Here is a 25,353-nt window from a genome sequence, read left to right on the forward strand (position 1 = left end):
ATATGACTAAGAGCACATATTGATATAGGAATGCATTAGGTACGGGCCAGTCTTGCCAGACTCTGGGGTTGTGCGCCCATCTCACTTAAGAGGCCAGGGGCCAGCGCTGTCCGAAGACACTTCCGGGTCACATGGCCAGTGTGACATCGCTGCTCTGGCGAGCCAGAGCTGCACACGGAAACGCCGTTTACCTTCCCGCTGGTAAGCGGTCCCTATTTATCTACTTGCACCCGGAGGTGCTTTCGAACTGCTAGGTGGGCAGGAGCTGGGACCGAAAGATGGGAGCTCACCCCGCCGCGGGGATTCGAACCGCCGACCTTCCGATCGGCAAGCCCTAGGCACTGAGGCTTTTACCCACAGCGCCACCCGCATCCCAGGAATGCATTAGATAACATGTAAAGAAATATACAATAATAAGAGTACATTCATTTGTAAAACAAGAATATATAACGGGAAAGAAAGGAAGTCTAGTGTGTTGGTATGTATATGATTTTTTTGGGTGGAGGAATTGGTTTTTGTTTTTTCTCTGTTCTTTTTGTTTGTTTGTTTGTTTCATTTTCTTTCTAGGTATATAAAATTTGTATATAATTTTTGTATACACGTTGGAAACTATATTACAGTAAGTCCTGCAATGTAATAGGACAACGTTTACCGATGTAATATAAGAATGTTAACAAATAAATAAAATGCAAATTCCAAAAAAAGAAGAAGAAGAAGCAGCCCCCAAAGTGACAGAATAAAACAGGAAGGAGAAAAAACAGGAGGCAGATTTGACTTTTATTCTTTTGAAATCTAATCACGGAATTGGCGAGTGGGAAGGGAGACCCCTAAAGGTCATTCATCCCAACCCGCAACACAGGAATCAACGCAGCCTGTCAATTCCTTAAAAACCCCTGAGAGTTTGCCTTTTGCGGGTCAACGGGGGGCTTATAGGGCAGGGAGGGAAGGCCCCACACAATGCCCGACCTTCGCTGCCCCCTCCTCTCCTACTGTGATCTCATCGCTGCCGCCTCACAATGGCTTCTCCTCCCTGCCCCCCCCCCACCGGCTGGTTTCTTGGTCCTCAGTCTGCAATGGCTGCCCACCTCCCGCCATGTCTTCCAAGCACAGCTCCTGCCAGGAGGTTGGGGACGTGGCCATCAAGTTTCTGGGCGGACTGGTCTTGCTCTGCGTAGCCAACAACGTCATTGCTCTGGTGAGGACGGGCGAGGGGTTGGGGGGGGGAGGAATAATGCCCTGTTAGGCCAGAGCCCCCTATTGAAGGAATTTATGTACAGGTTGGGGGGGTGTTTGCCCCTCCAGCAGATATCCTGCACCTGCAGCCCACTACCAAAACCAGCACAATCGCTTTTGTGACTTGTCCCCGCAAAACAGTTCATCACAGTTTCTTCCTGTCTATTCAAAGGGCCAAATGTACCAAATGTAAGAATTCACTGATCAATGTCTCTATGTACTGACTCACAGGTGTGGCGGTAAAAAACACACCCCGATCATTCAGTTTGTACAAGCTTGACACACACACACACATTCACACATGACATACGCGACACTTCTGTTATAAATTCATAGAAAATCACGCGTGCATCGGATCTGTACCGTTCCACTTTTATTTTCCTCTATGAAGGAAGAACTATCAAAGGAGGATGGTTTGATACAGGGCAGCCATAATCCCTTGAGCATACCAACATGTCTACAGGAGCCCTACCCAATTGGCATGCCAACCTTGATAGTCCTAGACAGCCTCTTGGGCTTGCCGATCAGAAGGTCGGCAGTTCGAATCCCCTTGACGGGGTGAGCTCCCGTTGCTCGGTCCGTGCTCCTGCCAACCTAGCAGTTCGAAAGCACGTCAAAGTGCAAGTAGATAAATAAGTACCGCTCTGGCGGGAAGGTAAACGGCGTTTCCATGTGCTGCTCTGGTTTGCCAGAAGCGGCTTAGTCCTGTTGGTCACATGACCCGGAAGCTGTACGCCGGCTCCCTCGGCCAATAAAGCAAGATGAGTGCCAACTGGACCTAATGGTCAGGGGTCCCTTTACCTTTACCTTTAACATGGGGATTAGCAGCTAATAAAAGTTTGGGTTCTCTTTTGTTTGGGGCTTCCATCTTGTTCCACCTGGTGGCAGGTGGGAGTCCTGTCATGACAGTCTTCAATCAAGACCAAGCCTACTGGCTGCTGTTTTGCTCTGGGATTCCTGGCTGGGGTCCTTGTTTCTTGTCCAGGGGAGACCTCAGATTTCTCTGTTAACACCCCCAAATATTAAGTCTCCAGCTGCCAACAGTGGCCAGCTAGGGGTGCCAGAATCCACCCCTAACCTCCCCCCTCTGGCTCTGGGGCAGGAACTTCAAGAATTGTAGACCTGTAGATTCGGGAGGGACCCCTAAGGGTCATCTAGACCAACCCCCTGAAATGCAGGAATGACCCAAGCCCAGGTGGCCCACCTGAAGCTGGGACTGGTTTTTGGAGGAGGGCACCTGATGCCCCGCTCACTGGACCTGCTGACCTCATAAAAGGTAGCAGGGAAGGGCTGGGTGATGGGCTCTGTGGGGCAGAGAATGCCTTCCTCTGTGAAGAAGCGTTCCCAGACCCGGTCTCAAATCTTCCATTCTTGGGCAAGGTGATGGAGCGGGTGGTTGCTGAACGACTCCAGGCACACCTGGAAGAAGCAGACCATTTGGATCCCTTCCAGTCGGGATTCAGGCCTCATCACGGGACTGAAACCACCTTGGTTGGGAGAAGTGAGGTTACAGGGAACTAGGCAGAGGGCCTCCTTGGTGGTGGCGCCTGCCTGGAACACCCACATAAACAACGATCTGACTTTCAGAAGACACCTGAAGGCAGCTCTGTTTAGGGAAGTTTTTAATGTTTGATCTTTTATCGCTATTATTATTCTGTTGGGAGCCGCCCAGAATGGCTGGGGAAACCCAGCCAGATGGGCGGGATACAAAGAAATAATAATAATAATAATAATAATAATAATAATAATAATAATAATTATTATTATTATTATTATTATTATTATTATTATTATTTCTCTCTCCCCTCCCCCAGCTCTGCCTGCCTCCGCCGCCCTTCAGCAGCAAAGAGGTTCCCCGGAGCAAGCGCAAGAGAGAGAAACAGGAAGCGGAGGAGCAGGAGGCGAAGGAGGCGCTGGAGCCAACAAGCAGCCGAGGTCGGGGGGTCGTTTTTGTGGGATGAGAAAACTTGGGGAGCCGTCAGAGGCCGGGGGGGGGGGCAGGAACAACGCAGGGCAGCCTTGGACTGAGATCCCCGTCCACATCAGGGCCCCCAAAAGATGCTCTCCCCCAGACTCTGCCAGGACCCCACACAGGATCTTTGCCTGGACTCTGCACAGTCCAGGATGGCCTGTGTTGCTCCTGTCTGCAGAAGGCCCTGAGTTCGAGTCCTGACAGCATCTGCAGGCAGACGGGCAACCCAAGGAGAAATGCGGCCGGCCAGTGGGCGTAGGGCCCTGTTCTTTGACTTTGGGCTCTCGGGCGTTGCCTGGAGTACAATTCCCACCTCCCTCAACCACGAGGAGGTGATGGGAGTTGTAGTCCAGGCGCTGTCTAGGTGCCGCTGGCCTAGCTTGGAGCACCAGGCAGGTTCTTCCAGGCTCCCTCCCTTTGTCCATCTTCCCGCCAGGAAGAGCCCCCTACCCAAACTTCCGGGGCTTGTCTGCACTGCAGTTTAAAGCGGATCTGAGGCTCCTCCTGTCTCTTTGCCCCATCCCAGGTGAGGATGCCCCCAACCCACAAATAATCCAAGCCCCCTTTGGGTGCATCTAGACCAGTACTGTTTGCACGGGCCGGCAGCAGTCTCTGGGGTTTGCCAGGCCTAGCTGGGTGTGTTGTTGGGGGGGGGCATGAACCCAAGGCTACAGCCCCCCCTTTCAGCTGGAGGTGGTACCGGGAGCCCCACGGTGTGTGGGATGGGAGACTCTCTTCCCTCTCTGCTTTTAGGTCTAAGAGAGCGTGCATATCAAAAGTCAAGGAAAAACTGGATTTAAGGGTCGGGCTGCTTGGAGATGGCACAGGCGTAGCCGGGGGGGCAGCTGCCCCCCCAAACAAAACAATTTTGTTTGTTTAGTCGTTTAGTCATGTCCGACTCTTCGTGACCCCCTGGACCAGAGCACGCCAGGCACTCCTGTCTTCAGCAAAACAATAGAAACACTTAACTGACCAACCACATTGGGTCTCCCCCCAAAAAACAAAAGTCCTGCCCCACCTAACTTGAATCCTGGCTTCACTCATGGTTGGGGGGCAGAGTCACTCGGGCCCAAGAGGGCCCAGCCCTCCCATTCAGCAGAGTGAGGTGGCCGCCTCAGGCGACTGGTTTTGGGGTGTTGAGAAAAAGAATTTTAATAGCTGCATTTAAAAAGTAAGGGAAAGAGAAAGAAAACCTGCTGCTTGCAGGATTCTCTAGCTCAGATGATGATGATGATTTATATCCCGCCCTCCCCAGCTGCTGAAGCCGGGCTCAGAGTGGCTAACAACAGTAAAAGTAACACAGTTTACATAAAATCACGGCCAATTAATTGAAATACATTCTAAAATCAATTCATTCTAAAATCAATTCACATTAATGGCAACCATTGGGCTGGAGTTCTGTGAGGATTGCCAAAGGAAGGGATCAGACTGTGCCCTGGTCAAAGACCTGGTGGAACAGCTCCATCCTGCAGGCCCTGCAGAAAGATGTCAAGTCCCACAGGGCCCTAGTCTCTTGGGACAGAGCGTTCCACCAGATCGGGGCCACGGCTGAAAAGGCCCTGGCTCTGGTTGAGGCCAGCCTAACCTCCCTGTGGCCCGGGATCTCCAAGACCTGGCTGACTTTGGCTGCTATACACACACACACACACACACACACACACACACACACACACACACACAGAGTGTGTCTTTGCTGTTGTGCTTGAGGCAGGAAAACTTCTCCATAGCTCACAGGACCAACCACACTCTCACATACACGCCCAGCCCCTGCTGCCTGGCTTGCAACCCCAGCAGAACTCAGCCCAGTAGCAACTGGAGTTAGGCGCATAGGACAGGCTGCTCTCAAGCATGTGCAGAGCGCCTTCCAGCAATGCTCCCTTGGAGAGTCTTCCCTTGCACGAAATCTATAGTGTGGCAGCGCATACAACTTTGGAACTCCCTGCGTTTTGACACCAGGCAGGAGCCTTCAACGGCACTACTTCCGGCGCCAGGTGCTTAGAAATTGCATTCTGTCTTGTGCGCATTAAAGTCGGGTTGCAAATTATTCCCCATTTTCCTGAGTAACGGTATATTTCCCTGGTAAACCGCTCGAGGGCGTTGCTGTCGCCGTTTCCTATAAACAGGCAGTTCCCAAAAAAAAAATCTCATGCAATAAAAATCTCCCCTCGGTGGGCCGGTGTGACTTTGGGTACCGGAACGGCCGAGTGCCTCTGGCGCACGGAAAGGTCCGCAGATCGGAGCGCGCAGAGTTGCCCCAAATTGGGACGGGGGCACAGAGAGGGAGCAGCAATTTGGGGACCCTCCTCCTTCGGACCTCACAATTTCTCTCTCTCTTCCCCCCGCCGCACCCCAATTTGCAGAAGGCGGACGCCCCAAGAGCGCGCGCAGCACCCACCGCGCCTCCTCTCGGCCGGAGGCGGCTCCCCGGACGCACCGACACAGCTCCAGCCGGGCAGCCCTCGACGGCGGAGGCAGCGGACTGAGCCGTCGGGGCTCCAGGCGGGACGGGGCCGACGGGAAGCGCCCCGAGCCGTCGAGCAGCGCCCGGCGGCGGGAGCAGCAGCAGCAACCCGAGGAGTTGGAGGACCCGTCGGGGCGGCGGCAGCAGCGCTCGCGGCAGCAGGTGCCGAGCCGCTCGCCGTCCCCTCGGGAGCGCCGCCTGCGCGCCCCCTGCCCCTCCAAGATCCTGATCCTGCGCACGGACTCCAAGGGCGAAGTCCCCAAAGGGAGCTGCGGCGGCGCCCCTCGAGGGCAGGTGGTCTACGACGCGCGCTGGCTCCCCTGCGTCCTGGGCGAGGGCGGACAGGCGACGCTGCTCCCCCAGCAGCTCCGGGAGCTGTGCAGCCGGACGCCCCCCGTCAGGCGGCCAGGGGGGGCCTCGCCCGCCCGGGTCAGTAAAGAAGTCGCCCAGTGAGCCCCAGACGTGTCCGCGTGTTTGTGGGGAGCGGAGGCTGCTGCCGCCGTGCGCCCGGGTGCTCGCGCGTCCTGGGAGGCTCGCCTCCGAAAAGCGGCCTTGGTGCGGAGCTAGGAAGGGATCCGTGGGAAAGGGAAGCCGCATCCTGCCCCTCTCCGACGGAGAGGCAGTGAGGGGCACCGTGCGTCTCAGGGGGCTGGACAACTAAAGGACCCTTGCCAGCCAAAAGTGGTGGCACTCGCCATCTCCGGAGGCAGCGAGGGCGTCCAACCTGGGACTTCAAAATCAACCCTGGAATTGTAGAGTTGCAAGGCACCTCCAGGGGCCATCTAGTCCAACCCCATGCGCTGCAGGAATCCCTGGCCACCCAAACCCTCGTTTAAGAACCCACGAAGGAGAGGCCACCCCCTTCGGAGGATCTCACCCTCAGAAAGTTCTTCCAGAGGCACCCCTTTCTCGCTTCTGCCCCAGGCACTTTTTGGCATGTGTGCTTTTACCCAGACCCTTTGCCCAGGCCTTGCGCTCTGCCACTGGTCCCACCCCAGGGACGTCTCCTCCTCCTCCCCTCCCCTCCCAACAGGTGGGCAAAGGTGAGGCCTCTTACCTGCTTCCTCCCGTGGGTCCAGCGCAGCTTCCTCTTTGCGGGAGGCGGCAGGCTGGAGCTTGCAGAGAGGGGCAGGCCCACATCCAGACCTACCAGGGAGCCCCATGGGAAGCTGGCAGAACCGGTTGGGGAGCCAGGATCCCCCACGCCCTGGACTGGCGTGCCAAGAAAGCGCCGGGATGCAGCAAAAGCAAGGGCTTCATATGCACACGGCAGCAGCAGCAGATGGAGAACTGGGGGGCCTGCAGTGTCGTCCACACCAGCGAGATTCTCCAAGTAGATGTTAGGAAGAACTTTCTGAAGGTAGGAGAGAGGGCCGGGCGCCCGCAGAAGAAGGGGGGGCTCTCCTTCCTCAGAGGTTTCTCAGCAGAGCCACCTGTTGGGGATTCCCATGCTGCAATTCCTGCATTATTATTTCGGGGTTGGGCTGGATGACCCTTGGGGTCCCTTCCAAGTCCAGGACTCTCTGATGGGAGCTGCATCTGCCGCACTCACAGCTGCCTGCTTTGGGTTAGAGGCCTGCCCTGCCAAGCCCAGCTGCCCGTCACAATCTCCCCGTGGCTTTCAAGACGAAGGGGGTTCCTTTTACTGTGTCCTAGATTTGGGGGGGGGGGAATCCCACAAGGGAACAGGGCAAACACCACTCTGTGAGACAACCACAGGTAGAAGAGTTGAGTTTATTGGAACTTTAAAAGAGGATCTATTTACATTTCTGTGACACAGACAAAAGGACAGAAGGGGCTTTCCTACTACACCAAACGTGGGACCCCCCCAACGTTCACAAACACACACACGCCCCCCCCCCCAATTCGGCCTTGCTGCTCGCAGGCAGAAAAAACAGCACGCAAGAGTCTCGATTCCTTCTCCTCTGCCCCCCAAGTTGCTGCAAAGGTGGGGAGGGAATAGATAGCACCCTTAACGTCACGCAGAGGCTGTTGAGATACCACCGTCGCCCCCCCTTCCTTGGCACGCAGTGGGCAAGGGGAGGTGCTGTGCTGTGTTGCGGCCCCCCAGCCGTCTTGCGATTCAGGGACGTGCCTGGCCTCCCTCACAGGGAGGGCGTCTGCGGGGACTCTGGCACCAAGCCCTGTGCCCCGTTGGCCTTGGCCAGGAAGGCGGTGGCGGCGGAGGTGCTGGCGCTGCTCCCGGGGGGCGGGGGGCTCTCGCCGTGCTCCTGCTTGATGCCCCCCGCCAGGGCCAAGCTGCCGGCCCCCGAGGAGGAGGGCGAGAGCTGGGCGGCCCCCGCTCCTTTGCCCTCGGCGGCAGCGGGCAGCGAGACCACGATGTACTTCTGGACGCTGCCCGAGACGGGGGGGCTGGGGGCAGCCTGCCCGCCGGAGACCAGCTTGACCAGGGGCTGGGTGCTGGGCACGGTGGTGGTGACGGGGGAGGTGGAGGTGCAGGCGGGGCCCCCGCTGAGCGTGATCACCTGCTGCGAGGTGGGCGTCCCCGAGGCCGAGGAGGACATGACGATGAACTTGGTGGGCGGCGGGGAGGGCTGGGTGGGGGTGGCCGGCCGGGCAGAGACCAGCGTCTGCATGGGGAGGGCCAGGGAGCCGGGCATCTTGATGATGCTGGGGGCCCGAGAGGCGCTGCCGGAGCCCCCCTGGGGGGCCTGGGACAGGGTCAGCGTGGGGCGAGGCTGCGGAGAGAGAGAGAGAGAGAGAGAGAGAGAGAGAGAGAGAGAGAGAGAGAGGATCATGGGGGTGTTTGATTCCCCCCCCCCCCCGGGTTCATTTTAATCTTGTTTTTTAAGATGCATTTCAATCAATTGTTTTGTAGCTGGTGTTAGCCGCCCTGAGCCCGGTCTTGGCTAGGGAGGGCGGGGTATAATAATAATAATAATAAATAATAATAATAATAATAATAATAATAATAATAATAATAAATTACCCTTCCCATCTGGCTGGGTTTCCCCAGCCACTCTGGGCAGCTTCCAACAAAATGTTAAAATACAATAGCCCTTCAGATATGAAAAGCTTCCCTAAACAGGGCTGCCTTCAAATGTCTTCTAAAAGTCTGGTAGGTGTTTTTTCCCATCTACTGGGAGGGAGTTCCACAGGGCAGGTGCCACTATCAAGTGCGAGTTCCTTCAGTGGTGGGGCAAATGCACTCTGCACATGCACAGATGGCACCTAGTCTTCCTAATGCATCCTAGGTGTGCACACCACAGACCCCAGGCCCTTGTTCCAGGCCCTAATAATAATTATAATAATTATAATTTATTATTTATACCCTGCCCAACTGGCTGGGTCCCCCCAGCCACTCTGGGCAGCTTCCAACAAATACAATAACCTATTAAACATTAAAAGCTTCCCTATACAGGGCTGCCTGTTTAAATAAAATTTCAAAATTTATTATTATTATGAAGGGAGAGGGGAACCGCAGCCAGGGAAAGAGGCAGAGCCCGTGGGTGCTTGGGGGTGGGGGTTCTGCCCTTACCTGGGTGATGGTGAGGGTGGTGCGGTTCACCTGCTGGGCTTGCATGGCCGCCTGGGCGCGAGCCTTGACCACGTGGGTGCACAGGAGGGTGCCCAGCGCCCCGTACTCCGCCCGGTAGGCCTCCTGGTTGTCGGGCTGGGGGCGCAGCTTCGCCAGGACCGGGGCACAGTGTTTCTGCGGTGGGGGGAGGGCGTAGGAGAGACTTCAGAAGAGCAGCGGGGGGAGAGGACCACCCAAGCCCAGCGTCCCACCCTCGCGGCAGCCGTAAGCGACTAAGAGCCCGGGCATCGAGAAAGAGTGCCCCTGGATGTGGAGGTTCCATCAGAAGAGCAGAAGAGCCCCGAAACTGGTCGGGCAAAAAGGGGACCCACCTATTCCACCGTCCTGCCCTCACAGACGCCAACTAGATGCCCTTGGCAAGCCCGCAAGCAGGATTCAAGCGCAGGGAAGTTGCACAGGAGGAGATTGATGCACTGCCCAGACCATGCGCTCAGAAATATTTTTCTGAATTTCCCACTCATGTTCTTCTCCTTGCTGCATGCAATAACGCATGAATCTGACCTTTGGAGTTTGTAAGTAAAGCGTTTAAACTTCCTAACTGTGTGGTCTGTTCGTTGCCAGAGGGGCAGAGACGGGCAGTGGACTAAATGGGATGTTTAAAGGCTTCAACTGCCTATATAAGGGGCAGCTAAGTCGGTAGAGCATGAGACTCTTAATCTCAGGGTTGTGGGTTCAAAAGATTCTCGCGTTGCAGGGGGTTGGGCTAGATGACCCTAGGTGTTCCTTCCAATCAATTCTGCTGCATTCCTCATGCTTCATCACTGTTCTGCATGATTCTGTGACCTTAATACTTTTCTGGGAGCTCCCCTGTTGCTGGAGAGATTGTCCAGCCCCAAACTTTGGATCTAGGGCTCCAGCCGATCGATTACCCCACACGGGTGACCTATATTTTCCTCCCCACAGCTTCTCCCTGCGCTTGGGACCAGCTCTTTCTGTGTACGCAGGCAAGCCATTCGACAGCAGCCATACACCCCCGCCGGCTGCCCCCTTACCAAGAGGAGGCTCTGGACGTGGTCGGCCCCGATCTTGTCGATGTTGCTGACGACCGGCCCCTCGAGGACAGAGCGGACCCTCTCCCCCTCCACCTGCAGCCGTGGCAAGATGAGGGTCTTGATCACCTGGGGAGGCAGAAGGAGAGAGAGTGAGGGGGGAGATGTGAGCCGGGCCCAGCGCTTGCCCCCCGGGATGCCCCTGCTGTGCCCATAGCCGGCTCTGAGGCTACTCACGTCGTGCCCCAACTCAGCCAGCCCAGCGATGGAGCCGTAGCGTGTGGTCCAGGGGGTCTTCTCGTCCACCCAGCTCTAGTGGGGGAAGAAGAGAGAGAGAGAGAGGAGTCAGGGGTAGGGGAGGGGGCTCCCCAAATGCATATTTTGATCTGATTTCTTTCCGCAGGGCCTGTAAGACAGAGTTGTCCTGCCTGGCCTTTGGCTTGGAATCAATTTGATTCCCTAACCCTCTTTCCTTTCTCTTTTCCTGTGATGGAACTCTTATTTGGAGTGTTCCCTGGCTTTTTTCTGGCCCATGTAGGACCAGTCTGGAAGGGATGCGGGTGGCGCTGTGGGTTAAACCACAGAGCCTAGGACTTGCCGATCAGAAGGTCGGCGGTTCGAATCCCTGCGATGGGGTGAGCTCCTGCCAACCTAGCAGTTTGAAAGCACATCAAAGTGCAAGTAGATAAATAGATACAGTTCCGGCGGGAAGGTAAACGGCGTTTCTGTGCGCTGCTCTGGTTCGCCAGAAGCGGCTTAGTCCTGCTGGCCACATGACCCGGAAGGTGTACCTTGGCTCCCTTGGCCAATAAAGCGAGATGAGCGTCGCAACCCCAGAGTCAGCCACGACTGGACCTAACGGTCAGGGGTCCCTTTACCTTTACCTTTAGGACCAGTCTGGACAGTTAGCTTTGGTGAAGACTTGATTGACGTTTTCATCTCCAAAAAAGGTTTAGAGTTTCTGCTGAAATGAGGCTGCATTTTAACGTTGTGTTTTAATCTTGTTTTTAAGTTGTATTTTAATCCGTTGCTTTTATATCTGGTGTTAGCCGCCCTGAGCCTGGTCTTGGCTGGGGAGGGTGGGGTATATATAATAATAATAATAATAATAATAATAATAATAATAATAATAATAATAATTATTATTATTATTATTATTATTATTATTGTTGTTGTTGTTGTTGTTGTTGTTGTTGTTGTTGTTGTTTATTATATGAACAGAAGGGGAGCCTGGCTGGTGGATCAGGCTGAAGGGGGTTCATTTAGCATATTGTTCTCATAGTGGCCAACCAGGTGCCTGTTATAGGAAAGCTGCAGGCAGGATTCGAACACAAGAGCAACTCTCCCCTCCTGTGTTTTACAGGAAGTGGGATTCAGAAGCATCGCTGCCTCCGACTGGGGAGGCAAAGCAGAGCCATCCTGACAACAACAACAATTATTATTATTATGTATGACTTATACCCCGCCCATCTGGCCAGGCCTCCCTAGCTACCCTGGGCGGCTCCCAACAAAACTCCATAAAACATAAAAGACTTCCTTAAAAAGGGTTGCCTTCAGATGTCTTCTAAAAGTCAGTTCTTTATTTCCTTGACATCTGATGGGAGGGCGCCACCACCGAGAAGGCCCTCAGCACTGGACCTCAGTGTCCGGGCAGAACATAGGGGGTGGTATACTGGACTAAAGCTGTTTAGGGCTTTCAAGGTCAGCCCCAACACTTTGAATTGTGCTCGGAAACATACTGGGAGCCAATGTAGGTCTTTCAAGACCGGTGTTATGTGGTCTCCCAGTCCCCAGTCTGGCTGCCACATTCTGGATTAGTTGCAGTTTCTGGGTCACCTTCAAAGGGAGCACCATGTAGAGAGCATGGCAGTAGTCCAAGCGGGAGATAACCAGAGCATGCACCACTCTGGCCAGACAGTCCAATGCAGGGAGGGTTCCATCCTGCGTACCAGATGGAGCTGGTAGACAGCTGCCTGGACACAGAACTGACCTGCCCCTCCATGGACAGCTATGAGTCCAAAATGACTCCCATGCTTCAGGGTGGCTCTCAACAGAATATTAAAACACCATAAAAGACTTTCCTGAACAGGGCTGCCTTCAGATGTCTTCTAAAAGTCAGATAGTTGCTTATTTCCTTGACATCTGATGGGAGGGCGTTCCACGGGGCAGGTGCCACTACTGAGAAGGCCCTCTGCTTGGTTCCCTGCAACCTCGCTTCTCGCAGGGAGGGAACCGCCAGAAAGCCCTTGGAGCTGGACCTCAATGTCCGGGTAGAACGATGGGGGTGGAGACGCTCCTTCAGGTATACTGAACTGAGGCCGTTTAGGGCTTTCAAGGTCAGCACCAACACTTTGAATTGTGCTCAGAAACATACTGGGAGCCCTGAATTCCCCCAACCCTCTTTTAAAGCCCTCCAAGACGGTGCCCATCGCTGCCTGCGGTGGCAGGGAGTTCCGCAGTCCAACTCAACCTCCCCACGCTCAGCTCCATCTGAGGCCTGCGTGTTCTGGTGTTAAAATGCACCTTGGTGAAGGTCTTGGTGATGCGCGACTGAATGTTGTTTGTGGTGGTGCTGAAGTTCTTGCAGATCTGGGCGATGAGCCGGGCAGCAAAGTCCCGCAGCGCCCAGTGGTTGTCCACGTCCGGCCGAAGACACAGCTGGCGGCTGACGATGCAGGTCATGACGGCCGGGATCAGTTCGTGGAGCTGCCAGGGGGTGGGGAAGAAAAGAGGCCCATGGCGTTAAGGTCAGCGCCCGCTCCCGATTCACTTTGGGGCAGCCCAGGACACCCCCCCCACCCCGGGCTGGACGAGGAAGAGGAAGGGCTGTTTCAGTACAAGACTAAGTCCCGCTAGCAGCAAGATGTGGCTGCATGTGTTGTGGTTGTGCCACAAAGGGAGCTGGGAGAGGCTCCCTTGGGTGTCTCCCCGTCACCCACCTGCCCAGTGGCCCCCAGCCCCCCAGAGAGAGCAGGGCTGGATTAAGACCTTTCGCACTCGGAAAGATTTTGGTGCCCCTGTATATACCTAATTCAAAAGATAATAAAAAAAACTGAGCCACTTGCAGACGGAGAATTTATTTGGACCAATACAGTCATACCTCGGGTTAAATGTGCTTCAGGTTGAACGTTTTCAAGTTACGCTCCGCGGCAACCCAGAAGTAACGGAGCCCGTTACTTCCGGGTTTCGCCGCTCGCACATGCAGAGACGCTCAAAATGACGTCATACACATGCGCAGAAGGGGCAAAACGTGACCCGTGCAGATGCGTCTTACGTTTTCCTTAGGATGCGAATGGGGCTCTAGAACGGATCCTGTTCGCATCCAAAGGTACCACTGTATGGCGATTATCTGGAACGAGTTGATATGTAAATATTAATAGCCTGCTACATTCTGTATTCGGATAATAAATATAATTTATAAAAGAATAAAAAAGTTTTTAAACAATTTCCAGTAGCAGCTTATGGACCAACTAAGTTAGTTCTTGGTATGAGCTTTCGTGTGCATGCACACTTCTTCAGATACACTGAAACAGAAGTCGCCAGACCCTTCTATATAGTGGGAGGGTGGGGTGGGATATTTCTCAGAAGGGTAGTGGGAGATGGGGGATTGACTCAAGGGGTATGGTAAACCTGTGGACGACTGTTAACAACTGCTTATAAAAGAATGTGTGGGTTAGGGTAATTTTCACCTCGATCGGATCCTCAAAACTAATCTTACGTAACACACCTGCTTCTGTACTTTGTCGAGATTGGGCGTCCGGCCTGCCTAGTTGCTCTGCTGGGATTTCTAGCTGAGAAAAGGAATGCCCAGCTGAGCCATTTGACACCGTTCTTGTTAAAAATACATCAAGGCAAATACAGTGCTACCTTGGTTTAAGAACAGATTAGTTTATGAACAGCTTGGATTAAGAACGCTGCAAACCCGGAAGTAGGTGTTTTGGTTTGTGAACTTCGTCTTGGAACAAGAACATGTTCCGCTTCCTGTTGAGTGTGTCCCATTTGTAAATTGAGTCCCCCCGCTGCTATGGGAAAGCGCGCCTTGGTTTAAGAACGCTTCGGTTTAAGAACGGACTTCCGGAACGGATTACGTTCGTAAACCAAGGTACCACTGTACACCAAAGTGTTCGGATGAGGCACGCTCAATATAGTCTTCTACACTTATTTCATAAGTTCAGCCTTTTTCCTCCCCCCCCCCCCACCGGTGGAACCTGGTTCAGCGGCACCATGTGGCCCATGGACCATGTCTGTGGTTCCCCCCTGACTTTGATGCCCTAGGAACGGCCTTGTTTTGCTTAATGGTCCCTCCACCCCTGAGAGAGAGAGAGAAGAGAGAGAGGCTCACGTATTTCTCCAGGTAGAGGGTGGGGTTGTCCATCAAGGCCTTCACCATTCGCATCAGGTAGATCAGCAGAGCCAGGTTGTTCTGTACCACGTTCACCCTCACCTGGAGGGAGGGAGGGAGAGAGAGAGGGATGGGGAGACGGGAGCCTTAGGTGAAAGACTCCAGACCAGACTGGGAAAGGCAGCTGGCAGCTACAGAGATACGCCTCTAGGCACCTTTTCCCACATGTGGTGGACATGTACATTGGTAAAGGCTTTCTGGGAAATGGTATACTGTATTTTCCGCTCCATAAGACACATTTTTTCTTCCTAAAAAGTAAGGGGAAATGTCTGTGCGTCTTATGGAGCGAATGTGTGGTCCCAGGAGCCAAATTGCCCAGGGGCAAAAAAGCAAAAAGACTTTTTATGTATGAAAAAGGCGGCAATGAGAATGCTTCTAGCCCAGAGATGGAAGCAAGGAAAAGTACCAATGAAAGAAGAATGGGAGACGAAACTGATGGAGTTTGCAGAGATGGTGAAACTGACGGGGAAGATTCAAAACCAGGAAGCTCAAGTGTTTTCTAAAGACTGGAGTAAACTTGTAATTTGTTTTAAAGACCACTGTAAACAGTTAAAATCTTTGGCAGGGATGTAAGGACACTTGTAATGTGGAACAATTTATGGCCACAATGGTCATATAATGGATGGATAACGGTAAAAGATGCAGCAAACTGAAATTTAAACATAGAACCCAACAGAAGGAGGGAGGGGAGGATGGTTGTCTGAAGGTTCAAAAGAACCATGCATTTTAATGTTTGAAATGGCTTTGTTTCATATGCATAAAATTATCAAAACGCAAAAAAAAAGTGCCCTCGAATGCAGGGCTTCTTTCGTGCCTGATCCGGAGGCTGCAGTCAGTGTGGGATGCTGCAGCACAATTGCTGACAGGAGCAAGGAGGCCTTGCCTGCCCTGAGTGCCTTTGCTGCTGAGAGGTCTGATCCGACACAGGACCAGGTTCAGGGTGCAGCTGTTACTATCAGGATAAAAGGTAAAGGTAAAGGGACCCCTGACCGTTAGGTCCAGTCGTGGCCAACTCTGGGGTTGTGGCGCTCATCTCGCTTTATTGGCCGAGGGAGCCGGTGTTCAGCTTCTGGGTCATGTGGCCAGCAGGACTAAGCCGCTTCTGGCGAACCAGAGCAGCGCATGGAAAACCATTTACCTTCCTGCCGGAGTGGTACCTATCTATCTACTTGCACTTTGATGAGCTTTCAAACTGCTAGGTTGGCAGGAGCAGGGACCGAACAACGGGAGCTCACCCCGTCGCGGAGATTCGAACCGCCAACCTTCTGATTGGCAAGTCCTAGGCTCTGTGGTTTAACCCCCAGCGCCACCTGCGTCCCTCACTATCAGGATACAAAGCCCTTAAAAAGCTTGAGACCTGCATGATCGTCTAACTCCACATGCGCCCAACTCAGCAGCAGGAGGGGCGCCGCCACAGGTGTCGTGCGACACCCATTCCACATTTGCAAGAACTCGATCGTTTAGTGTGGCGGCGCCTGGACTCTGGAACTCCCTGCCTCTTGAGATTGAGCAAAGGCACCCTCGCTGTACTCTTTCCGGCGCCTACTGAGAACATGCTTCGCTTTGGCAAACCTGTCCGGATGCTTAGGAAGCGGGTGCGAGTTTTAATCTGGTTTTGAAATACTTTTCTAAAATCCTCCCCGCCCTTTGCACACAAACCCCTTACCCCTTCGGAGATGAACGTGCTGAAACGAGGCAGCATCTGGTACAGGCCGGGGTCTGTGGCGATGCTCTGAAGAGCTTCCTGCAGAAAAAAAGGCAGAATGTCAGGAAACAGGGAGGGCGTTGCAGCCGGATCAGGCCATCGGCATCCTCACAGCGGCCGACCCAACGCCCCAAAGAGAAGAAAGCCCCCTAGGAGGATGCGAGGGCAGCGGCCTCCTCCCGCTCTTGTTCTCCGCCACTCTGAGTTAGACTGGCTGTGTCCATGGAGGCTTCACATGGGAATCGTAGGAAACGTGGCCAGCATCCTGGTCTCACAACCAGACACCCCAAAGGGAACTCCAGAAGCAGGATCTGAGCAGCAGAGCAATGGTCTCCCTCCCTGTGGTTCCCAGCCACAGGCCTCAAGAAGTGGTGGACTCCACTTCCCATGATGCATCAGTGCTGGGCATACTGGCTACTGGGAGTTGTAGTCCAAGTCACCAGCAGGAGGCCTCCAGGGTGGGATTGCAGTGGTACCTTGTTTTGAGTCCGGGATCTGTTCTGGAGCCCCGGACGCTGAACGAAGCGCCGTTTTGCACACGCGAGTGAGCGGTTTTGCACTTTTGCATGTGTGCAAAGCACGATTCAGCACTTCTGCACGTGCACAAGCAGCAAACCTGGAAGTAACCCATTCCGGTACTTCCAGGTTTGCCGCGGACGTTCCACGAAATGGACACTAAGTGGGGCAGACTCCCAAAGAGGTGCCACGGTATAAACTGGCCCCACAAGCCCCTCACTGTCCATTCTCCAAGGCAGTGTGGTGGTGGAGGGAGAGCGACGAAGATTCAGGGCAAATAAAAGAACTTCTTGAAAGACCTACACTGGCTCCCAGGACGTTTCCAAGCACCATTCAAAGCATGGGTGCTGAAACTTAAAGCCTTAAACGGCCTCAAAGGCCCAGTATACCTGAAGGAGCGTCTCCACCCCCATCGTCCAGCCCAGACACTGAGGTCCAGCTCCAAGGGCCTTCTGGTGGTTCCCTCCCTGCGAGAAGCGAGGCTACAGGGAAGCAGGCAGAGGGCCTTCTCGGTGGTGGCGCCCGCCCTGGTGGAACGCCCTCCCAGCAGATGTCAACGAGAAAAACAACTACCAGACTTTTAGAAGACACCTGAAGTCAGCCCTGTTTAGGGAAGCATTTAATGTTTAATAGGTTATTGTATTTTAGTGTTTTGTTGGAAGCCACCCAGAATGTCTGGGGAAACCCAGCCAGATGGGCAGGGTATAAATTTATTGTTGTTGTTGTTGCAGCGCAGGGTTAACCTGTGGAACTCCCTGCCACAGCAGGCTGGAATGGCCAACAACCTGGCTTTAAAAGAGGATTAGGCAAATTGATGAAGGAGTGAGGGCTCTGCCACAACAGCAGGCGCTCTGAATCCCAGTTGCTGGCAACAACAGGAGAGGAGAGGGTGCGCGTGCTCAGATCCTGCTGCCTGTTTCCCATCATGGGCACCTGGCTGCCCAGTGCAAGAAGAGGGTGCTGGGCCAGATGGGCAACTGCTGGCCTGATCCTGCTGCCAGGCTCTTCTGGTGCGCTAAGCCAGCTGAGCTTGGATTCAGAGCCGGCTTCCTCTGGGCAGAAGCAGGTCCCCAACTCCTGCGACTGCTGCCTTGTGCAGGGAGCTGGACTAGAGGATCTCAGGGGTCCCTGCCGTCCCACGGTTTCTCACCGCCCGCTTTGCCTCGCAGGAGCCCACGCAGGCCTCCGTGATCTCCTTGTAGTACAGCTGCTGCTCGACGGAGAGTTCGTGGATGCTCCGGGGCTTCAGCTTCAGAGGGGCGCCCTCCAAAAGGGGGCCCTTCTTCTCTTTGCCTGGCAGGGAGGGAAGGAAGGCAGGCAGGGTCACGGCGGGGCAGCAAAGGGTTTGGCGACTGGCGCAGGTCCAACTGACCAGCTGGAGAACTCTGGGCACCAGGTTGGTTGACAACGGACATCTCCATCTGGCTGACCCCTCCAGCTTCCTTATGCAGCTCGGCAAAAATCCTGAGGATCCATGGGCTTTTACCTCCCCCCTTACCTCTCTCCCGATCGCTTACCAATCAGCTGCTTCCTTTCAACACTCCCTTCCCTCTTGTTTGCCTTAGTGTCTTTTCCTTAGCTGGAGCAGTTTTTTACTCCTCCTTTTCTTCTCATTTCTCTCCTTATTGCTTTAGTCTTCCTGACTCCTTTCCTTGTCTTTACCTCTTCTCTCCCAGGAAGCCTCCTTTATCTCTAGCGTCCCTTATCTCTCTCCCGATCGCTTGCCAATCACCCACTTCCCTCTTTCAAAAAAAAAAAAGCATGACCTGCTTTTCTCCCCTGGGCAATTCTTCTCCAGGGACCACGCATTCGCTCCGTAAGATGCACAGACATTTCCCCTTACTTTTTGGGAAGAAAAAAGTGCGTCTTATGGAGCAAAAAATACGGTGCCTTGTCCAGTCCACATTTTACCAGCTTCTCTGCAAGAATATCACGGGGGACCGTGACAAGAGCCTTCCTGAAATCAAGATGCAATATATCCACAGCGTTCCCCTGGTCCACCAAGCTGGTAACTCCATCAAAAAAATAAATGGGCAAACATTTATCAAAATACAGATCAAAATACCGCTGCCCTGCCTGACCTTTGCCATCGGGAGCCGCAGCGGTCTGGCCTTTGCCCCTGAGGGCGCCGTCCTCCTCCTGCCCTGGTTTCGTTGCTTTGAGGGGCTCAGTGGCCTCTGTTTTCTGCTGCTCCTTCGGGGCTGGAGAGGAAGGAAAAAAGATGGATTGAGGTCAGGGTCTGCTTCTTCTCTGTGCAAATGAAGTTTCATTTATTGACTTCCTAACGTACACCAAACAGAGAGAATGCTCCTAACATGGGAGCTCCCATTAAAAAAATTATAATTTGGCAGAATATTTGGATTATTGGATATGTGTATGCATAATTTGGAATGTTTTGTTACGATAATGAAGCAATGCAGCTGCAAAGTCCTAGCTTGAAGTGTAAACATGATGGGAATGTTGGGACTGCTGTGGGAACAGAGGGGCAGTCATTTCACAGTGCGCAGCACCGGAATTACCTCAGTGTAATATGAGCTGTACTAGGAAGTACAGGAAGTGTAAGTCACAACACTGCTGGAGTTTGGAGAGAGCAGTCATGTTTTTTGTAACGCTGCAAAGACAGAAATAAAAGCATGTAAATACGTTTCTGTCTATCTCTTTCCCCTGCCAGGGGAAGAGGGGGTGTGTTCTTCTCACGTTTGAGAAGAATCGCCGATCGAGACCTTGCCTGCGTCTGCTGGGGAATGCAGCCAGGGAGGTCAACAGGGAATCAAGCCGGGTGCCTGGGACTACTGCCAGCTTCTCATGAGAAGGGCTTGAATTTCCAACATGTTTAATGTGATTGGATTGGATTGTTAAAGTGGAAAACTCAATAAAAATGATTTTTTTAAAAAAAGAAAGTGCCCCATCAGATTCACGACATCAACTGAAGTGGGCGACTCACCTGGGGGTGGGTTTTCGGGGATGGCGGGCTGGACCCCCTCGATGCTCAGCCAGTGGGCTACAAGAGAGGGGAAGAGAAACCTCAGAGAGAAAGAGAGAGGCAAACCTCCACACGCTTTGGCTCAGCTGCCGACCCACAAGCTTGAGGATCCCAGCGCGGATCTCAAGAGTCGCTTCTCCTAGACGCTTGGAAAACACCTCTTCAAAGATCCCTGCATTGCAGAGCGTTGGACTGGATGACCCTTGGGGTCCTTTCTAAGTCTAGAATGCTAAGGTCCCTCACACCAGGGCCAGAAGGGACTGCCAAGGGTCAAGAATAATAATAATAATAAAAATTATTTCTACCCTGCCCTTCCCGGTACAAAAACCGGGCTCAGGGCAGCTAACAGCAAATTTAAAACACTTAATTATAAAAGCAGCATAAAATACAGTATAAATACAGTATAACAACTAGGATTATAATAACAAGGATGGCAGTATCCTTGTGAACTCTCTTCCTGGCCCTTAAGATCTATCCAAAGATTAGCTACATCAAAGTGACCCACTATCTTCATGTACGGAGGATGTTCGGTGAAGCCACTGGCCTGTGCCAAGCAAGAGAAATAGGACAGGGATGCAGAGGCGTGGATTGATCAGAAATCATATCCGAATGGCTCAAACCCAGTCAATGCTTTCACTGTTGGCACAAATGCCTTGCTCCATATAATTCCCCTTAGCCATCCCACCTGATCACTACAGTGGAGGGCAGTGACTAGCCATTCATAATAATAATAATAAGTTTTATTTATACCCCGCCCTCCCCAGGCAAGGCCGGGCTCAGTGCGGCTAACAACCAATAATAAAAACAAGCTGAATGAATACAACTTAAAAACAAGATTAAAACACAACATTAAAACGTTGTGGCTGCTTGGCCTCCATCGCCCTCTCCTCCTGCATGAACGTTACTTTGCCAACAGGAGGCACCCCCCTTCCCCGGAGCCCCCCACCCTGGATCTGAGCGCCACACAGCCCCTGGGCTCCCACCCCCCCACCTCACCTTTGAGGCAGACGTCAAGGGGCACGCGGGGCAAGGGGGTGTTGATGATGTCGCTCAGGTCCACCTCTTTCTCCTCGTAGAAGTGCAGCTCGCGCCCCCCGCCGCTGGCGTAGCGGAAGGGGATGAACTCCTGGGCGTGGAAGCCGTACAGCGGCTGGGGCGGCAACAGAGGAAGGAAGCGGTTCAAGGACCCAAAAGGGGTCGCCCCGGATAAGGCCCTGCTGCCTCCCTCCCTGAATCCAACTCAAAACACCCGGCTGCCACCCGTCCCCGGCTCAGCTGGTAGAGCAGGAGACTCTCAATTTCAGGGTCGAGGGTTCAAGCACCACGTTGGGCAAAATATTCCTGCCTTGCAGGGGGTTGGACTAGATGACCCTCAGGGTCCCTCCCAACTTTGCAATTCTATGAACCCAGGATCGCTCATTTATTTTTAGTTCTTTCCTATGACACGGACCAGGAGAAAAAGCAAATAATGACGGGAAAGTACTGTTAAGTTCAGCCCAAGGAGCTTTCGAGAACAGGGTCAAAATCTGGGGAGAATGAAACGGATGCCGTTCTACCTGGGGCATGGAAACACAACCGACACAATGAAAGAGGCAGGGAAATAAAGAAAAGGCTCATCTATTTACAGATGCCGCCAAATGTAAGGAATTTGGCACCCATGTGGCTGCGATGCCATACAGGTGAAACTCGAAAAATTAGAATATAGTGGAAAATTACCTTTTGAGGCTTTCCCTCCTTACGGAGGGTCTCAGTGATGGCTTTCTGCACAACTGTCAGGTCAGCAGCTTTCCCCATGACTGAGAGACCATTTAAAGGCTCAGGAACCCATGGCAGGCGTTATGGATTGAATGGCTACTGCACCTTTCCACAATATTCTAATTTTTTGAGACTGTTAATTTGGGGTTTTCATCAGCTGTACGCCATGATCATCACAATTATAACAAATAAAGGCTTGACGTATCTCACTTTGCGTGTCAGGAGTCTCTCTCATATATTAGTTTCACCTTTTAAGTTGAATTACTGAAATAAATGAACTCTTCCACGATATTCTAATTTTTTGAGTCTCACCTGTATGCATAATAAAAAATAAACCCCAAATAGAGGTGGGATCACCCCTTAGCCACTATGCCAATTTCTCTGAGGCAGCAATGAACACACAACCACAGAAGTGTTGGAAGGGACCCCACGAGTCATCTAGTCCAACCCCCTGCAAGGCGGGAACATGCAGCTCGAGACGATGGCTCTGCTTCCGCACAAACACCCCCAGCCCTGCCGAAATTGCCCGCCCCACCCAAACACTCACCTCCACATTCTTCAGTTTGAGGGCCAAGTCGATGTCCCCCGTGGTGAGCGTCCGGCGTTTGCCCATGCGCATGAACTTCAAGGCATCCTGATCGGGTGGAAGTCGCAGCGGGGAAAAGAGAGACGGGGCAAAGGGTTGGGAGCGCCTCAAAGAGGGGAGGCCAAAGCTTCTGCTCCCTCTCCCCCTACCCACCTCCCCAAACCCGGCAGGGCATCAACCGATGGCACACTGACGCTTTCTGGGACCAGCACAGTTAGAAGTCAAGCAGGGTGAGTGGAGATGATACGCACAGCCCCACAAACCTTTGGGGTCCCACGAGTCTTGACTTGAACATGAGAAGAGCATTTACTGCCTCCAAACTTGGCATCATCAGAGCGTAGACATCGTGGCTAGTAGCCTGTCCATCATCTTTCAAAAGTGACACGATGGCCAGAAACAATCACAATGTGAAAAACTTTAGGGAATAATTTAAAACATCAAAACTAACAAACTGAAGTCTCAGCAAGTCCTTAAATGAATCACGGTGCCAGACTTTACCCGGCGGAAAGCAAGCTGTGAACAGCTTTGTATAATCAACAAATGTCCGATTCTGATGTCCAACGCTGAACTGTGTAACAGTGTTTCCGGATAACAACTACTGTTTCGTTGAATTCCTTTTTTTTTTTAATTTTTAAAGATCTTTATTGAAACTTAACATATATACACAATAACCAAAATTCCCAATGATTCCCTCGCATAAAATATAATATCTAAATTACAACAGTTGCATACACTTAATTATAAAACCCACCACCCTCTACTTCCCTCCACAGCAATTCGACTTCTTTATATTTTTTTCTACCTTTCCCCCCTTGCATTCTATAATAAATTATTTTTGATAAATTCTGATCTTTCCTTCTTTCTTTATTGGTTTTGTTATTGCTTACATTTTTTACTCCATGCCTATTAAAATGTCATTTTTAGAACAATATTTTGACATGTTTTGTTGAATTCTTCATCAGCCAATTAGTTCAACACTCGTAAGTAGAAAGATATGTAATTTCATCATTAACCAATCCTTTTTCCGAATAGATATAATATACATGAGAAGGAAAAAAAATACTCTGGAACAGGGCTCATGCACGATGAAGAATTCAATGAAACAGGACTTGCAGAGACTTCAGTTTGTTAGTTTTGATGTTTTGAATTATCCCCTAATGTTTTTCACATTGTAATTGTTTCTGGCCATCGTGTTGCTTTTGCTATTGCTGATTCACTTTTTGCAACACTGGGGTTTGTTTGCTCATCCTCTTTCAAAGCTATCTGAGTTGGTGGCCAGCCCTGCCTCCGGTGGGAGGGAGTTCCGCAGTTGAACTCTGTGTTCAAGTACCGACCTGGGCGATCTCCTTGATGCGATAGCTGACTTCGTCCGCCAGCATCTGGCAGGTCTCCTCAGGGACTTGCCCGATGCCCATCGACTCGGCCATGACCTTCATGGACTCGGTGGGCAGCTGCATGTTGCTCAGCTTCAACTTCTTCTCTTCCGCCATCTTGGCTCAACGGCTGCCCCTGCGGGTGGAAAGACCACAAAGATCTGCTCTGGTCACCGGCATCCCTCACTCCAGGCAGCCTTCTGCCTCAACCCTCTCAGACCCCAACATTGGCCAACTCATAGTGAAGCCTTTTTGGTGGTGGCTCCCCGTTGGCATAACGCCCTCCCTGGAGACGTATTGCTGCGTCCCCTGCTATTATTGCTTTGCCAACTGATTTTCATGGAGATTTCTGTGGACATGTAAGAAGTACATGGTAAGAAACAAAACATACATAACAAAACCTATCTGTGAACTCAATATTATTTGTTGGAGCACGGAAAAGAAACAGAGGTGACTGAGGAAAGCAAATGAGGTAAGATATGAAGATGGTGATCTGGGTAACAAATGGAAGCAATTTTACGCACTGCAGTGCAAAGACCCCCAATGCTGAACTGCAATACCTGCCCACAATCTCCCCCTCACTAGGCAGCCCTGTTTAGGGAAGGTTTCAATGTTTGATGTTTTATCGTGTTTTTAATATTCTGTTGGGAAACCCAGCGAGATAGGTAGGGTATGAATAATATACAGTGGTACCTTAGGTTACAGACGCTTCAGGTTACAGACCTGTTGAGAACTTTGCTTGATGATAAGAACAGAAATTGGGCTCTGGTGGCACAGCAGGAGTGGGAGGCCCCATTAGCTAAAGTGGTGCTTCAGGTTAAGAACAGACCTCCAGAACGAATTAATTACTTAACTCGATGTACCACTGTATTATCATCATCATCATCATCATCAGGGACTTTCGGGAGGAAATCTAAAGACCAGGTATTCCAATGGCCGAATGATGCTTTTCCGGGCAACCCAGAAACCACTAAACTATTACAGTGGTACCTCGGGTTGAGTACTTAATTCATTCCGGAGGTCCGTCCTTAACCTGAAACTGTTCTTAACCTGAAGCACCACTTTAGCTAATGGGGCCTCCCGCTGCTGCTGCGCTGCCGGAGCACGATTTCTGTTCTCATCCTGAAGCCAAGTTCTTAACCCGAGGCACTACTACTTCTGGGTGAGCGAAGGGTCTGCCCGCCGAGGTGCCACTGCCCTGTTGCCTGCCTGCCCCCCTGGGCTCCCTCAGGGGCGGAAGAGGAGCGGAACAGCAGAGGGAAGCGAGGAGGGAAGGGGCGCCCAAAGGGCTGCCGGACTGGCGGAGAGGGGGCCACCGGGGGAGAAGGAGCGGACGCGACGCCCAGCTGGGGCGAGGCTGCCCGCCTCGGGGGCCGGGGAGGGACCCCCAGGGGCCATCTAGTCCACCCCCCTCCCGGCCAGGCAGGAACCAGCTCGCCCGCTGCCCCCGGGGCATGTGCAGAGCGCAGCCAGCCCGCGGCGCGCCACTTACCGCCGGCGGAGGCCTCCCCGGCCGCAAATACGGTACAGCCGCCTCAGGCGGCGCCCCTACACCCGCATATACGGTAGCCCGCTCCAGGCGGCGTCATCCGACGGCGCCCCTGCCCCGCGACGGGGAGACCCAAGCCCCGCCCACCGGAAGTGCTCAAAGGGCGAGGAGGAGGTGGGCGGAGCTTTCTTTCTTTCCTGGTTGGTGGGGGTGGTGGTTTTTTTTATCCACACGCGCATGCGCACTCCTGCTCCTCTCAGGATTGGCGGAGGAAGAGGCTGCGGCGAGAGCACAGAGGAGGAGGATGTGCTAGAGCGGCGCCTGCGTGAG

General features: G+C 52.8%; 2 protein-coding genes across 3 annotated transcripts; one reads left to right on the forward strand and one right to left on the reverse strand.

Moving 5' to 3' along the window:
- Positions 1-474: 474 nt before the first annotated feature.
- LOC309355832 (uncharacterized protein) lies at positions 475-6,125 on the forward strand. The gene is made up of 3 exons (XM_081887022.1): positions 475-1,195; positions 3,048-3,168; positions 5,566-6,125. The coding sequence occupies exons 1-3, from the start codon at positions 1,094-1,096 to the stop codon at positions 6,117-6,119; spliced, it is 777 nt and encodes a 258-aa protein (XP_081743148.1). The 5' UTR covers positions 475-1,093; the 3' UTR covers positions 6,120-6,125.
- A 1,261-nt stretch (positions 6,126-7,386) lies between these two features.
- TAF6 (TATA-box binding protein associated factor 6) lies at positions 7,387-25,156 on the reverse strand. 2 transcript variants are annotated; one of them, XM_081886809.1, is made up of 14 exons: positions 25,027-25,156; positions 23,496-23,670; positions 22,123-22,209; positions 20,817-20,970; positions 19,782-19,838; positions 18,919-19,038; positions 17,988-18,130; positions 16,283-16,360; positions 14,557-14,658; positions 12,738-12,920; positions 10,452-10,526; positions 10,218-10,343; positions 9,166-9,339; positions 7,387-8,365 (listed from the first exon to the last, which is right to left on the reverse strand). In XM_081886809.1, exons 2-14 carry the CDS (start codon positions 23,649-23,651, stop codon positions 7,772-7,774), a joined length of 2,049 nt encoding a protein of 682 aa, XP_081742935.1. In that variant the 5' UTR covers positions 23,652-23,670; positions 25,027-25,156; the 3' UTR covers positions 7,387-7,771. The 2 variants fall into 2 exon arrangements, with proteins under 2 accessions (XP_081742935.1, XP_081742936.1); XM_081886810.1 differs by lacking the exon at positions 25,027-25,156 and having other exon boundaries at positions 23,496-23,762.
- Positions 25,157-25,353: the final 197 nt, after the last annotated feature.

This window comes from Podarcis melisellensis, assembly GCF_964234715.1.
Source record: "Podarcis melisellensis genome assembly, chromosome: 13".
In the NCBI taxonomy this organism is placed as follows: Eukaryota; Metazoa; Chordata; class Lepidosauria; order Squamata; family Lacertidae; genus Podarcis; species Podarcis melisellensis.